This window comes from Mustela nigripes, chromosome 4 (assembly GCF_022355385.1).
Source record: "Mustela nigripes isolate SB6536 chromosome 4, MUSNIG.SB6536, whole genome shotgun sequence".
In the NCBI taxonomy this organism is placed as follows: Eukaryota; Metazoa; Chordata; class Mammalia; order Carnivora; family Mustelidae; genus Mustela; species Mustela nigripes.
In genome coordinates this window covers 85,003,590-85,019,889 of record NC_081560.1, presented here as the reverse complement: position 1 = coordinate 85,019,889, position 16,300 = coordinate 85,003,590, and the positions used below count along the sequence as shown (strand labels likewise).

General features: G+C 42.0%; 2 protein-coding genes across 7 annotated transcripts in view; one reads left to right on the top strand and one right to left on the bottom strand.

Moving 5' to 3' along the window:
* CCDC146 (coiled-coil domain containing 146) overlaps positions 1-14,232 on the top strand; it is a 126,333-nt gene extending 112,101 nt beyond the window's left edge. The window contains exons 8-12 of the mRNA XM_059397570.1: positions 1,073-1,301; positions 5,975-6,103; positions 6,661-6,798; positions 10,411-10,659; positions 11,989-14,232. Of these exons, the coding sequence (XP_059253553.1) occupies positions 1,073-1,301; positions 5,975-6,103; positions 6,661-6,798; positions 10,411-10,659; positions 11,989-12,192 (949 nt within the window). The 3' untranslated portion in view covers positions 12,193-14,232. The remainder of the gene's footprint in view (positions 1-1,072; positions 1,302-5,974; positions 6,104-6,660; positions 6,799-10,410; positions 10,660-11,988) is intronic.
* A 54-nt stretch (positions 14,233-14,286) lies between these two features.
* The window catches only part of GSAP (gamma-secretase activating protein), an 83,597-nt gene continuing 81,583 nt past the window's right edge, over positions 14,287-16,300 (bottom strand). For 3 of the 6 annotated variants that reach the window (XM_059396977.1, XM_059396974.1, XM_059396975.1), the window contains 3 exons: positions 15,726-15,827; positions 15,466-15,565; positions 14,287-15,073 (listed from right to left, as the gene is read on the bottom strand). In XM_059396977.1, coding sequence (XP_059252960.1) covers positions 14,982-15,073; positions 15,466-15,565; positions 15,726-15,827 — 294 coding nt within the window. In that variant the 3' untranslated portion in view covers positions 14,287-14,981. Of the gene's footprint in view, positions 15,074-15,465; positions 15,566-15,725; positions 15,828-16,300 lie in introns of those variants that run through there. The other 3 variants (XM_059396976.1, XR_009403859.1, XM_059396978.1) reach the window with 3 other exon arrangements.

Sequence of the window (16,300 nt, the reverse complement as noted above, 5' to 3'; positions counted from 1 at the left end):
GCTGGGGGGAGGGGGTTTGGGAGAAGGGGGTGGGATTATGGACATTGGGGAGGGTATGTGCTTTGGTGAGTGCTGTGAAGTGTGTAAACCTGGTGATTCACAGATCTGTACCCCTGGGGATAAAAATATATGTTTATAAAAAATTAAAAAATAAAAAAAATTAAAATTAAAATTTTAAAAAATGGCAAATGAGATGAAATGTAGAGTTTAGGGTGAACAAATGCAACTGTGTATGCACATGTTTTAGGGGAGGAGAGAGAGAAAGAGATAAAAAGTAACTAAAGATGAACTCTGGGATAGTGGGTATGCAGAGTGTGGGAAGAACTTCAGGGTGTGAAGAACAGTACTTCCTCAAACTACTGGCAGGTGTTTTCTCTGGGATAAAAAGAAAAAAAAAAAAAAGTCCTCTTATTTGGCTCCCGGCATAAAACAAATAATTTATGCAGTGTGTTCCCAGGCCCTGGTCAGACCTGTAAGGGCTAGAATTGGAAAATTCTTACTTCGTTTCTTTCCCACATTTTCCTTACATGGAGGGGTCTTTCCCCTGGCATGATTACAAAGAACAGAACTTTGCCTGTTTATGGGGAAATTTGCTTCAAAAATATTCAACTTTAAAAGAACCTAATGGGCCTGGCAATTTACATAGAATCACTGCAGAGACACATTCCCTGGCCCCCTGCCTGGGGACTTCTGGCCAGACCTCGGTTGGCAAGTCTGCCCCAAAAGAAGGGCCTGCAGAAAATCAGATTATGGGATCACTTTGCTCATGCCTGGGGAATGACATTTTTTCCCACCCTAGGAAAACCTTCGAGACTTGCAGAGATAACTGTGACCAGCCAACTGCATGATCAGCTCAGAGTCGAGATGCCAACCAGCCCTCCCTGTCCTATCCCCAGGAAAATGGAAAGCATGGAGTTTAACTAGAAAGCCGACAGTAAATTTCTATTATCTTCTGGAATTATGTAATGTTGATGTGTATTTTGTTCCCAGATCCAGAGAGAATCCCCGTGACTAGTAAAAAAAAAAGTGGTCTCAACACCCTCTTAGCCTTTGCCTCTCCTTTTGACCATAGTGGTGTTCAGCTAATAGAACGGGAAGAGGAAGTGTGCATCTTTTATGAAAAAGTAAATATCCAAGAGAAGATGAAGCTAAATGGAGAAATTGAAATACATGTCCTGGAAGAAAAAATCCGGTTCCTGAAACTGAAGATTGCTGAGAAACAGAGAGAGATTCACGTGACCCAGAAATTACTGCCAACCAAGAGGGCCCTCGATGCCGACTTAGCAGTGCTCCAAATTCAGGTGGGGAAAACGTTCATCAGATGCTTCCTGGGACCATTTGCTTTATTTCCCCCCTCTCCTTTATTGGTTTGAAGATCATATTAAGTTCTTACAAATAAATTAAGCCATGCCCCACATGGTATCTGTACAAACTCATGAGTTAGATGTCCTCTTTAAAAAGACCACTGCTAAATAAATAAATAAATAAATAAATAAATAAATAAAAATGCCACTGCTCTGGGGCATCTGGGTGGCTCAGTCAGTTGAATGTTGGACTCTTGATTTCAGCTCAGGTCATGTTCAAGGTTGTGAGCTCGAGCCCCATGTGGAGCTCCACATTCAGTGGAAAGTCTGCTTGAGATTCTCTCTCTCCCTCTGCCTCTCCACACCCCCTCCCTCTCTCTAATAAATAAATACATAATAAAAAATCCACTGCTCCAGGGTGGAATTTATGCCTCACTCATCCAGGCTACAGATTTTTTTCCCCCCCGGAAGCATTTTCTCCCTTCCTTGGAATTCAGACCCTCCCACATCTCAACTCTACCTTCCTCATAGCTCAAAATTTAGGGAATCCAGGCTTTCAGTGCCATAGGCATAACTATGCTTCTGATGCTTGCAGAAAGATTTTGCTCTCTCATTTTTGGATCTCCTGCCCTCTGAAGCCAAGATTGTTGTTTGTTAATTGACAGTTGCATATAATTAGACTCCGTGTTAATCCCTGTAGTTTCCCTGTCATTTAATAGCCTGGTCTCTGACATGGTCTTTTTATTTATTTATTTTTTTAAAAAAGATTTGTATTTTTTTATTTGACAGAGTGAGAGAGATGGCAAGAGAAGGAACACAAACAGGGGGAGCTGCAGAGAGAGAGGGAGAAGCAGGCTTCCCTTTAATGCATGACTCGATCCCTGGACCCTGGGATCATGACCTGAGCTGAAGGCAGATGCTCAATGACTGAGCCACCCATGCACCCTGAAATGGTCTTTTTTTTTTTTTTTAAGATTTTATTTATTTATTTGACAGACAGAGATCACGAGTAGGCAGAGAGGCAGGCAGAGAGAGAGAGGAAGGGAAGCAGGCTCCCTGCTGAGCAGAGAGCCCGATGCGGGGGCTCAATCCCAAGACCCTGGGATCATGACCTGAGCTGAAGGCAGAGGCTTCAACCCACTGAGTCACCCAGGCATCCCCCAACACAGTCTTTTTAAAAACCAAGCAATTTAAACATGAATAAATAAATATGTACTATATGCTTAAATAATGAATATAAAGCTGCCTTCTTCACATGCAATAATTGGGATTTTTTTAATGAAAATAGAAGAAAAAAAACTAAAAAATTTGTGGCTTACACTTTTCCCCACTGCCTCAATGTAGCAGGAACAAATTTTAACCTATCATGTTTTCTAAAATGTCAGGTTTGTTTTCAGGTTTTTTCGGATGATGAAATTAAAATATGTTTGGTTAATAGAGTTGTGAAAAAACACAAAAATTAAAAAAAAATTCTATTCCCAAGATATAATCACTATTAAAATTATCAAAAATCTGGAAGCAATCTGTCCAGTCTTTTTCAAGGTTTATAAATCAGTGGTTTTCATTAGCTCATGCGGCAGTTTTGGGTCCTGTTTTGTTTTGTTGTTGTTGTTTTCTTTTAATCATGTCATGGGGATTCACATGACTTTGAGGAACAGGATGATGGGTCCACTGTATATTTTAGGCCATTTGAATGTGTGAATGCTGTATCAGTGATAGGATCATTCATTGTGCACAAATGTGCCAAGGTTCTGATTCCAGTGTTTGTTTTTTTAGCCTTAAGTTCTCCTATTCACTTCCTCCCTAAGTGTAACCAGTGTAGATGGATTGGCTGGAACACCCCAAGGCATCCCTCAAGCCTCCAAGGTGTCCCCCACAAGATTCTAGTGGCTCTGACTCCTGCGACTAGTGAGCCGTTTATTTGAGGGATCCCCTCATCAGCACACACACCACCTGGCTCACTTCTGTGCTGGGTTGGTGCAGAATTCAGAACTTGCTCCTTCCTTGGACTACCTACACAAAACCATTCCCGCAAGACCTTGGTCTGTGAACCTGTGAAGGTTTGGGGCAACAGCGTGAAGGTGTACATTACAGAAATGTGAGGAACTGCAAATTCAGTATCAGACATCCATGCCTTGCAAAGATCTGCAGGACCACCCGTCACTGGTACCATCCCCAGGTGCGTTAGCCCGTGCAGCACCCTCATCCAGCTCTATTCCCCTGACCTGTCTTTCTACCTCTCAACCCTTTCTCTCCACAGCCTTACCTCCTAAGACTGCCCCCAAGCACTCCATACTTGTCATGATTTTACACAATAATTTGTCTCCTTCCAGCTCCTTCCCAAAACACAGCCTCAGGGCCATCTTTGCTCATACCAAACTATCAAGATGCCCAGCAGAACAAAAGGACTTTAAATTCAGTAAGATCCACCACAGAAGAATTCTCTGTCTACTGTGTAAGCCTTGTTAATCACAAATCGGTACTTCCACACAGTGGATAAAATTCATTGTTCTTAAAATATATGTACTTGGCATTTCATCATATGGAACCAGTTATCTGATGTGAAATATAAATTCAGTTGACCCAAGAGGAAAATATATTTAAACTTTTATGCCTGATAGGAGCCTTTTCCGTTCTGACTGCCTATGAATTGAGACATGTGGGTTATGTGTTATCATCAATTACCTGTCCTGCCAGAGTTAATTCTAAGCTTAAGAATGTTGAATAGAAAGTTTCCCATTAGTCTTCAAAGTCCACAATTATTTGTCTACTCAGAACAAATTACATGGGCCCTTTGAAGGACATGATGTAAAATTTTGAGCCTTAGGCAAATCATTTTTGTACCCTGACTTGCCCTGGTGGATCCCTGTCATATCCTGTTATTTGTCACAGCTGCAGTGTTTTGTGGTTGGTTTGTTTTTGCTTTTGTTTTTTCAAAGTCTTCCCATTTTTTGCATCATTTCCAGAATTCCCTTAAGGTTTGTATTTTTTCAATTGTTTGAAACAGTTTTTAATTGTCTAACAGTCTAATCCAAGGATTATCGTGAGTCATATTTTCCCGGTGCTTATAATAATAGCTCCTTTTTAGGGATCTTGGAAGTCACATGAACTATTTTAGGACACAACACTATTTTGTATTAAAAAAAGTAAGCATGGGGATTAAGGAGGGGACTTGTGATGAGCAGTGGTGTTGTATGTAAGTGTGAGTCACCAAATTCTACACCTGAAACCAATATTGTGTGTGTTAACCAACCATAATTTAAATAAAAACTTTAAAAAAGTAAACAGTTTTTCCTCAGAGACCCATGGGGAAATAAGAGCAATCAAGGTACTAATTTGATAAGCAAGCACTGTATTTTTGTTCCTTATTTAATTTCCTAGTTAATAAACAGAAACATTAAACACTGTTAATAATAAATGGAATAATTATGTATTTATGCCTGTTTATATATATATATGTACTTTAAGTCCATATTAAGGGCAATTAAGCAATGTTGAGAGGGAGAAAAAGGAAAAAAATAAATTATTTATGTTACTATTTTAAATTCTTTTTGTGAGGAGAAGGCAAATACATGAATTAAAGATTAAATTTTACCCGTATCACTCTGGGACATGTTGTGAAGTACTGAGATGTGTGCTCTCAGTTAGTGAGTCAGCCCCTTTGGACTGGGCCTTACCTTCCCATTTGACAGCTAAGGCAACTAAGGTTTAGAGAAGATAAGTGATTTGCTTAAGATTCTACAGGTTTTCAGTAGAAAAGTTGAAAATGATGAATCTTGGGGGAGCCTGGGTGGCTCAGGAGGTTAAGCGTCTGCCCTCGGATCAGGTCATGATCTCAGGGTCCTGGGATGGAGTCCCGCATTGGGCCCCCTGCTCAGCGGGGAGCTTGCTTCTCCCTCTCCCTCTGCTGCTCATCCTGCTTGTGCTCTCTCACACTCTCTGTCAAATAAACAAAGTCTTAAAAAAGAGAAAGAAAAGAAAATGATGACTCTTGGTTTTCACAGTGTTCTACATCTCTCCCCATAAAATGAAACTAAGTGTGACTGCCTCTCCTACTTGGGAGCTGCCTTATTTCTTCATCTACTTCAAAGTCTCGTTAAATCAACAAATATCGTTGAAATATGAAACATTATATTAGGCAGTTAGCAAAAAAGGTAAAAAATAGTTCAGGCTATTTCCTCACAGACCTATACACTGTATTGACCTAATAATTAAGAACTTTATTCTTTGGGAAGCCATTAAACCTATTGCCAACAAAGGGTTATAAGCTGGAGTCTCGTATGTTGTCTGCTTTGTATATTGTCTACTTTGGCTTCTATAACAACCTAAAATGAAGAGGTCAGTTCTGTATATTTTGAGCTGTGCAACCACACAGCATCCCAGAGGTATGACACAAAGGACTGGTTGTCATCAGCTCTTTCTCTGATGACTCAGAACTCACTGCCTTGTTTCAGAGAACAGGTACAGAGCATCACCTTCACGGTACCATGGGTGAGCAGACTTACTGTTCAACCCAGATCCCAGCTGATGGGATTTTAGAGGAGTTCTCTTCCACCTTTGCCTGCATGGATCCTTCCAAAAGACTCTGAAGACCCTGGGCTATATAGTTTTAAAATTTACTGAGCAATACAGTTAGTTTTGAAGTTAACGTTTCCTTCTTTGTTTAACAGTTTTCTCAGTGTACAGACAGAATAAAAGACCTGGAGAAAAAATTCATAAATCCTGAGGATGAGAGCAGAATCCGCTTCATTCCAGGGAAAGATATGACCCAAGAAGAAATGATCAAAAAATTAGATGCAGTAAGCATTCTTTCTTATAATAGTGTCTACTAGCCCTTTGTTGATCAGTGTCCCAGTGGTCTGTGGTACTGTTTCATCTGATGCCGACAGATTTATCCCCCATCCCTCGCTCTTCTAGCCACTAATACAGTCCTTTCATCGTAATCCAGTAACAAAAGCTAAGCTTGTTTCTAATGCTTGCCAGAAAGAAAGAAAACCTGAGTGGTTTCAAGATGCCCACTTTTGTCTCATAGCCCAAAGGAACAATTTTGGCATCTTTAGTGCATTGATTTGTCTTCCCGATGGGGACGTATCAGAGGAATGGCAACATGGAAACTGGGTGGAGCTGAGAGGGCCACCCTCTGCCATGGAGAGGAAGCCTTCCCAGGGCTGTCTGGAGGGGGTTGGAGCGAGGAAGGTCTTGGCCTAGCCCAGCACTAAGGACTTTCCTAGAACCACCTTGCAATTGTGTAAAAGCAATGTGTCTTCATTAAGGGGAAAAATAGTACTCTAATTAAGAAAGATTTTTGACATGCATGACTTTTTTGTCCTTTTATTGAATTTGTTTTCAACTCTAGCTGGAACTACAGCTGGCCAAGAAGGAGGAGAAGTTACTGGAAAAGGACTTCATCTATGAACAGGTGTCCCGGCTCACTGACAGGCTCTGCAGCAAAACTCAGGCCTACAAGCAGGACACGCTGCTCTTAGCCAAGAAGGTCTGCCTGAGACCCTTGTCTCTTCTGCCTACAGGCCTTTCATTTCCCACAGACTGCCGTTATTTATCCAGAGCAGCACTGGAGAGATACATAAAGATGTAGAATTGAAGATGTAAAGATAAATCTTAGAAAATTATCCAAAGTAGCTTTCAGTCTTGTTCCTTGAATGAATATTCACTTTATACTGGGCAAACTTAAGCTTTTCTTTTCTTTTATTTTTAAAGATTTTATTTATTGGGGTGCCTGGGTTGCTTAGTGGGTTAAAGCCTCTGCCTTCGGCTCAGGTCATGATCTCAGGGTCCTGGGATCGAGCCCCACATCCAGCTCTCTGCTCAGCGGGGAGCCTGCTTCCTCCTCTCTCTCTGCCTTTCTTGCTGCCTACTTGTGATCTCTGTGTGTCAAATAAATAAAATCTCTTTTTTTAAAAAAAAAAAGATTTTATGTATTTATTTGACAGAGAGAGAGATAGCGAGAAAGGAAATACAAGCAGAGAGAGTGGGAGAGGGAAAAGCAGGCTCCCTGCTGAGCAGGGAGACCAATGCAGGGCTCAATCGCAGGACCCTGGGATCATGACTCGAGTCGAAGGCAGATGCTTAATGACTGAGCCACCTAGGCGCCCCAGACTTAAGCTTTTCTTTCTTTCTTTCTTTTTTTTTTTTTTTTGAAGATTTTATTTGTTTATTTGACAGAGATCACAAGTAGGCAGAGAGGCAGGCAGAGAGAGAGAGAGGAGGAAGCAGGCTCTCCAATGAGCAGAGAACCCAAAGCGGGACTGAGATCATGACCTGAGCCAAAGGCAGAGGCTTTAACCCACTGAGCCACCCGACACCCAAACTTAAGCTTTTCAATGACAGTTTACAAGTTTCACTTAACAGGGCACCTATTCAAAATAAGTTACTACTCTTATATTTCATGTGCCAAGTTAAAGCATTTCTAGTTCCTTGTACTAAGAGGGCCTCACTTATCCAGCAGTCCACATGTAAACACCCGCAATGCAGAACTCAGCCAGGACCCAGGAACAGACAGGGACTATTACAAGAGAACAGCAATCACATGACACCCATGCCTAGTAGTCGTAATTTCATACATTTAAAATATGGGAACTGCTGGAATCAAAGCTACCTGGTCAGGCTAGGCCTGCTCGAGTGGCCCTGGGAGGGGCAGCTGGCAGGCAGGAGGTTGGTGATCCAGGGGAGGAAGGGCCTCGCACCACCTCGCAGTGAGAGGACCCCCCCCCCCGGCCCCCGCTCACCTGGCCTTCTGGCCCCCAGGAGCCTCCTGCTGTGGCAGCAGAGGGATTTGAGTCAGCAATAGTTATTGAACCTGCTGTGTGCTCCCCTTGTGAGCACATGAGGCTGTGAGGGCAGAAGCAAAGAGGAAGGGTCCACACCTCGTGTCGGGAGACAGGTAAAAAAGTAGACCATGGTAACACCCACACCCGTGATGGTGGGCTCCTGGTGGCAGCGACCGTTCCTCATTCTTTTTCTTCTTCTTTTTCTAAAGATTTTATTTGAGAAAAAGAGAGAGAGAAAGAGTGTGTGTGTGTCTGTGTGCGTGCGCACACGCACGCGCGCGTGCACGCACATGCACAGAGGAAGAGGTGGAGGGAAGGTGAGAGAATCTCAAGCAGACCCCCTGCTGAGTGCAGAGCCCCACTCTGGGCTTGATCACATGACTCTGAGATCATGACCTGAGCCAAAACCACAAGTCTGACACTTACCAAACTGAGCCACTCAGGAGCCCCTTGCTCCTCATTCTCCTTAATTTCCCCAGTGCCTAGTGTGCACTAAACTCAAGAAAATTGTTTATCATATGAGTGGTTCCATCCTGGAAACAGTTCTGGCACACTACAGAAACAGAAAATCACTGTAAATCTCAGGTCTCCTTTGCTGTCTTTATTAGGCTTTTACAGGACTGCTCTGAGGACTTCCGCCAGCCAGCTGGTCCCTCAGTCCCGGGGCTTGTGTGCAATTCACAACTTTACTTCAGAAAATAAGAAATGTTAAGACTTGTGTAGTCTCATGAACTTTGCCTGAATTAGCACGCTCGATGTTTCTTTAAATGTTGCCTCCCTTCCTTTTGCAAATGAATTTCCCTTTCTTTAGGGTAAGTCTGTTTTCAGGGAGGGCTGGCTTGTGGAAGCTGTTGGCAGAGTCTGTCCGGAAGTCAACTGTAACGCTAGGGAAATGCACATGGTGGCGATTGCCACCTGGGTAGGTTCATTCCTAGGAGTCAGCCCCGTCTTTATCTCCCCCACCCCACCTGCCTTTCCCCACCTTTGTGGCTCTCTCCCTGGCTTCCCCCTGCCCTCATTTAAAACTTTGTAGTAGGCAGAACTAGAAGGTAGAATGGTTCAGATTCCAGGTCTGTGATTTACCAATACAAGTGAATGACCTTGAGGAGGATGCATGAACCATCTTAAAAATAAGTTTCCTTATCTGTGAAATCAGTGTGATAATCAGTTTAAGTTGTAAGCATTCAATAGTTGAGAAGTGGCCTAATTCCTTGTGGGAGATCAACAAGAATGCATATCTCAAGTCTCTCACCTTTCCTAGGGAGCTTAGGACTCCTCTTGCAGATCTCCCAAGTGAAGAGAAAATGGGAAGTCCCAGGGTGCCTGGGTGGAAAAGTTGGTTACGCATCTAACTCTTGACTTTTGGCTCAGGTCACGATCTCAGGGTTGTGAGATTGAGCCCCATTTCCATGCTGGGCACTGAGACTGTTTAAGATACTCTCCCTATCCCCCCTGCCTCTCCTTCTAAATAAAAGGGGTGGGGGGAAATCCCAATGGAAGACAGAGCAGCTCAGAAGCCCAGAGTAACACCATCCTTCTTTGGAGAAGAAAAGGAGGTTGGCTAGTTACATCCACATACACACAACATTCAAGTATGCCAAAACTGATGAATTAGTGCAATTTAAGATAATGACTCACCATTGAAGCTTTTAGTTTCCTAAAAATTACTGCAGTGTAGAACAATTTTAAAAATGTATTTTCCTTATTCCTTTAAAGAGACAATGTATATATAATAATCAGTCATTAAATTTTCAGAGAAAGATAAATCACTGGCAGCAACATTTCTCTACACAAATGTACAGATAGACCAGTGTATACTCTACTAGGAGAAGAAAGTGTTTCAAGATCAGGTGTAGTTTTTGGAAACTCATATTCATATGTCAGTGTACCCTGGTTCAAAGGCCTGGAGGATTAAAATAGAATAGAATTAATTATTTCATTCACTCAACATTGTTTTAATTGTGCTTGGTGTCTATGTTCCACTTAGGCCAGAAACTTAGACATCAAGAATACCCTGTCCCCCTCTCTTTAACACCTCTTAAAAATAAAGGGACTATTTCCCTCAGTGCTATGCACTTCGAGCTCTATTAACCAGATGAACAGATCTGTTTCTTCTCCATCCTGTCCTTATTCACACAGCCAAGTTACTGGCCTCGATCTCCGAGATCTCTAATTCTTATTTTTCTCTGCATACCCCCTTAAACTCTCCTTCCTTCAGGGAAGGTTGCCCCCCACCATCCTAGACAGCCCTCAACCCGCCATTTTCTTAACTCTTCATGGAAGGTATGTAGTCTAAGCCTTGGGCACTTTCATTCTAGATGAACGGCTACCGGAAAAAGATCAAAGATGCTACGGAGCAAATGATGGCTTTAGTTGCTGAGCTGTCCATGAAACAAGCTCTGGCCATTGAACTCCAAAAGGAAGTCAGAGAGAAAGAAGACTTCATCTTCTCTTGCAATTCCAGGATAGAAAAGGGTCTGCCACTCAATAAAGACATTGAGAGAGAATGGTTGAAGGTACTTCGAGATGAAGAAATGTATGCCTTGGCCATCGCTGAAAAATCTCGGGTAAGCTTTGCTTCCTTGTCGCATTGGTAAAGAGTGCCAGGAAGGGCCATTTTGAGGGATTTCAGTCCTCCCAAAATAGAAGAAAAATTCCCACTCTACCACACACCTTGTTAGAAAGGAGTTTTGCTTAAGACAGGATGTAGACAAGTCAAAATCATAGTCCAGAGTCCCATAATACTCTCCAGAAAGCCCTGATTGAGCACCAAGGCCCACCCCACAGTCTTACGACATGGCCTCTGTGGCATTCAGCCATTGGCAGGATGGTGGCTCAGCTGGCTCCGGTTTTATCCATACGTCTTTAGTCTCTGTCCTTGTACCCCTACTCAGACCATACCTTATTCTCCCATGTCTGGCTATCAGGGGCCCCTACAGCACACTGCAAGGCCTTCAGCATCTTCCAGGTGCCACAGCCTTCTGCAGACTCTGCCCCTTGGTGTGTGTCTTAGGCCTCAAGATCACATCTTTCTTCTCCTGCCACTGGCCTCAGTCTAGGTCTATCACTGACTGTCCCTGCATGATGGGTGCCAAGTCTTGCCTACTCCTGTGACCTTTTAATATTTTTACAATGGAATTGGGCATCTTTCTAAGAAGACTACATCCTGGAGACCTACAACTCAGAGACTATCAAGTAGATATCCCACAAAGGATCATTATTCACTCCCTAACCCAGGAACACATGCCTTCCAAATACGTACTAGGAGTATCTGAAAATAGGGTCAGATTTGTAAACCCCACAGTGCCCAAGACTGTTTTTTAGGGCATTCAGATTTTACTTGTGGTGTCCCAGCTGTCATTTATCTGTCTCCATTATTTAGAGTTCTTAGTACCGTAAGAACTTCCTCTATTCTCCAGAAGCACAGGCAGAATCCTGGCATCTTGAGGTTCGAAGCAAACTGCTGACCACATCTCTCCTCTGGTTCTACTTTACTCCTTAGTTCCTCCTTTGTAACATTTGCTCACCAATGAGTACTCCAGCGTTTTTCAAAAACATGGAAATAATTAGTGCTCGATGAAAGATACTGAAGCTGGAAGACAGGGAATTTAGGACCCGCTAACCAGTTTATGAACGCTAAACCCCCAGAACAGAATGATGCTTGAGCCACATGGGTCATTCCCAGGAGACGAGTGTGTGTGTGTGTGTGTGTGTGTGTGTGTGTGTGTGTGTGTGTGTTTAGTGACTCCACCCTCATACCCTCCTATCCCTTTGGGAAAATATCAACCAGCACAGCCTAAGGCTGCTCAGACCCAGCTGTGACTGCTGGACCCTAACTATGAAGTGACTTCAGTATAATTTTCAGGAGACTAAAAAGGAAAAATCATTCTTTGCAGGAGTTCTTGGTAACAGATAACCGCCAGCTGCCCAATGGTGTTTACACAACTGCAGAGCCACGTCCAAATGCCTACATCCCAGAGGCAGAGGCCACTCTTCCTTTGCCCAAACCATATGGCGCCTTGGCTCCTTTCAAGCCCAGTGAACCGGGGGCCAATATGAGGCACATAAGAAAACCTGTTACAAAGCCAATTGAAATCTGAGCATGTGAACCAATCTGGGCTTCTAAAGGAGACACTTTAATCAGGCTTCCTCATATGCACCGCTGGAAAGTATCACTATAGCAGCTCTAAATTACAAATAGCGTCCACAATCAACCAACAACGGACAACATGGCTTCCTTTCACACTCATCAGCAACTACATTTTACGTGATGTTACAGAGAATTTTCCTTCAGTTATGTCCAAGCATATTTCTGTATTTTTTTCTTTTTTTTCCTTTATATACTATCTTTCAGAAATATGTAGTTAAAAAAAGAAAAATAAATTTTCAGTGCAGTACAGAAATTGGCAGTGTGGTCTTTGTTTATTAAAGAAGAAAAATGCACATACTGTTTAATACATTCACTTGAAAAAGAAAGATAGAATTATTGTTTGAAAAATAAAATATCCCAAGTATCACAGAAGTTATAATTTACTTTGTTAAATAGTTGCATTTGAAGTTCATGTTGGTAAATGTAAATCAAGTAAAAAGCAATAAGGAAAATTGTCCTTCTTAAAGTAATATTATGGTCATTCTTTTTACAAGTAAAGAGTCCTTTTGCCGCAAAAATAGTTATACTCTAATTTATCTTTCTTATAAATCTAGATTTTTTTTACAATATCATATACAAATAAACCTGTGATTAAGTTCTGACTCCAGATTTTATAAAATTTCAATGAAAGCATTTACAGCTTTGCATATAGCAGTTGGAAAATGAGGCCAGTTCCACTTACTTTGTTACTCTGATTTTATTGCATTTTACCTAGGTATGTTTTCCTAATTCTGTTTTTATATTTTCTCATGTATGAAAATACCCAAGTGGATTTGAAAACGGATTTTACCTCATTAATATGTTTAAGCCATATTTCATATTGGGGTCAGGTATGGATTTTGTGTCACAATTCTGGAAGTGAGAAATACCACATTCCTTCTTCTTCTTTTTTTTTTTTTTTTCTAAATGAAACAAAATCTGTTTCAAGCCCCCATCCTGCCAGAATGGAGGGAAATTAAATTTAATCTCATCCTCAGCCTCCAAGTCAGTCCTGAATCTAAGTTGGTTGTTTTATAAAGTTATTAAAAAGCAAAGTGCCCATGATAAATAACAGTGTGATTAACACAAAGAAACACTGCATACTTTAACACAGTTCTCGGGTTGCAGAGATCCAAAAAACAGACCTATAGGAATGATGTAAGAATGGAAATATAATTTTTTAACAGAAAGGGATGAATGTTTAAGTATTACAGTCTGTGATACTGGTGCACACAGAAGGGGCCACCGTGTGCCGGCATGGTGGGGAGTCACAGACTGATGGACCAGTTTATCTGCCCTTAAACATATATAAGATTTCAGTAAGTGGGGAGGGACTTCCAGATGGGGGAAATAGCCTGAGCCAGGCTTGGAAGTAAGAAGACAAAAGCTGTTCAAGGCCCAGCGAACTGCCCTGGCTGGAACAGCATGTTCATGTTGGGGGAACCGTGTCAGGCTGGGATTTAGGAAGTCCTGCATGTGGAGGAGTTTGGGTCTTATCCTGTAGCAAATGGCTGTGAGCAGAAGAGCGACAGGACCAGTTTCAATATAAGTTGGACGACAGGGACTTCAGAAAGACAGCATAACAACACAAGTATGAAAGGGTAGGGGGTGAAAAATAGAAGAAAAAAAATAGGTGAAAAAAAAAAGATCATTATCTTCTCAAGAGAAGAGAGTCTAACATGCTGACAGGGCTCTGATATTTTGAGCCTCTATGACAACTACATATTTGACCAAAAAGGGAAATTCTGTAGGAGAGGGCAGTTTTGGGGACACAAGTATGCTTTTTGGAAGAGAGGTTGAATGACTGTACTACCTAGTGATATTCAGAATCATGACAATTCCGCCAAGTTCCCTGTGAGAAACTGTGAAGAGAGAAAAGCAAAGGGCACGGGCTGAGTCAGGCAAGCGACCACCATTATGGGTCAGAATGAAGCACTATAAAAGAGACGGGGAAGAAAAAAGAAAAGGGGGAGAACTAGTTAGGTGTCCTTGGGGGCCTCAGAGACAGAACATGCTTGTGGGCTCATGATTCCTGGCTGGCATAAAAAGGACTATGTTCAAAAAATGAGAGGCCAAAACCTTCAGTGTTTTTTATTTTTTTTTTTAATGTCAAGATATTACTAAATCAAATTTTTATAAATACAAAAAAAACTTTAACATATTACAGCACAGTTCCATCACAAAGACAAATCCTACTCTTCAGGCCGTTATGTACACACTGCTGTATGGGACAAATTACCCATTACTGGACATAGCCAGATTTGACCCAGTCCAAGTCCCCAGTTCCCTGTTCAGTTCTTTGAAAAGTATCCTCTTTCCAAATACAGTCCTTCCGTAACGAATTTTTCTGTTTCTCAAGTGTTATCTTCAGTGACACATCTAGTTTTTGTTCTTCTAAGCACTGTCCCCTACATATTTTAAAGCATATTTTATTTCAGAGTGCAAAAGTGAGTACAAAGTCGCTTTGGGCCTATGAAGTCATTAGGAAGATAAGCCACTAGGAAGATAAGCCAGTAAGTCAGCCCTTACGACATGTCATGCTTCTCAGACCATTCTGTCACCCCTGTCCACTTGATGGCTTATCTGCTTTTAGTAGTTTAGTTCTGCCTGAATGAGTACCAGACTGAAATTCAGATGGCTTAACAATGTATTCTGATTTGGGTTACCAATTGTAAGTATTGGTAAAGGACTCTTTTGACGGAAGTCAAGCTAATGAGCAAGACTGAAACATCGGAAGCAGATACAATGGCATGTTCTTTTTTATAAGCCTAAGAGCATCGTGGTGTGTTTTAGAGCTGCTTCCTCCACAAACTTTGCATCCACATTGTCATGTCCTTCAAAAGCTAACAGAGCTGGAAAAGTAAGGGAAAAGAGTTACTACGTAGCCATGGAATTTCTAGAATCACATTGTGCCTGTGGCTCATTGAAATCGTAATTATTTTATATTTTAGTAAAACACATTACTCTGAAAATGTGTTCTTAAAATTCATTCTACCTCAGGCCCCAAGAAAGGTCATTCGCACCAACCGAATGGGTTTTGAAACCTCTTAAACCCTTTTAAAACCAAATTCTTTTGGTAATTTACTCTGGGAATGAAATTGTATGCTACTAATTAAAACCAGCTGCAGCAGGACTACTTAGAAGCAAGGGGTAGTCCAGAAAGAAAGGGGTCCACACAAGTGAACTGGGACAGCCGTGTCAAGAGAAAAAGCAGGAAAGCCCGAGGGCAGGTGAGTGATGTTACCTGGATTGGAAGATTCTATATCTGCGAGTATTTCAATGAAGTAGTTCAGGGGCAGGAACTCCACACTGCCTGGCGATTTGTCAATCATAGAACTCCGGGGCTACAAGGAAAACCACGTCTGCTATTAGCTGATTTCCCAAAACAAGCACGAACTTTAAAAAGAGGGCAAAGAACTACAGTTGCTGTCTCTGCAGACACACTGAAACGGGCTGATAGGATCCAACTACACTTAGTGGGGCCATGCTCACTCGCACACTCACCTGTTTCTTATAGTTCAGCAGCAGTACCCTCACGTGGTTCCGGGAAATGATGTTAGAACTCATAGGATGATCCCAAAGGCGACAGATCTTCTGACCAATAAGCTTAGGCAAATCGAAAAATATGGAGCATGGGATTTTTAGGGCATTGAAACTACTCTGTGTGATACCATAATGATGGACCCATTGTATTATATGTCTGTCCAGATGCACAGAATGAACAACACTGTTAACTATGGACTTAGGGTGATGGTGATACGTCAGTGCAAGTTCATCAGTGGGAACACAGGGACCGTGGTGGTGGGGGATGTTGGTCATAGGGGACGCTCTGCATGTATGGAGGCAGTGGGCTGGACGGGGACTCTCTGGACCTTGCACGTAATTTTCCTGTGAACTTAAAACTTCTCTAAAGAAATTAAGTCAATAACATCAATAAAAATGCAAAAATATACAAGTACACGTACCTTATAGCTACCTATAATTTAAGAAGGATTACTTCCAAGTAGCTGGTTAGTCTACAGGAGAGGCCCTTTATGGTTAATGACCCTTGAAGAAAGCCCTCTCCTATGAGGTGTGCC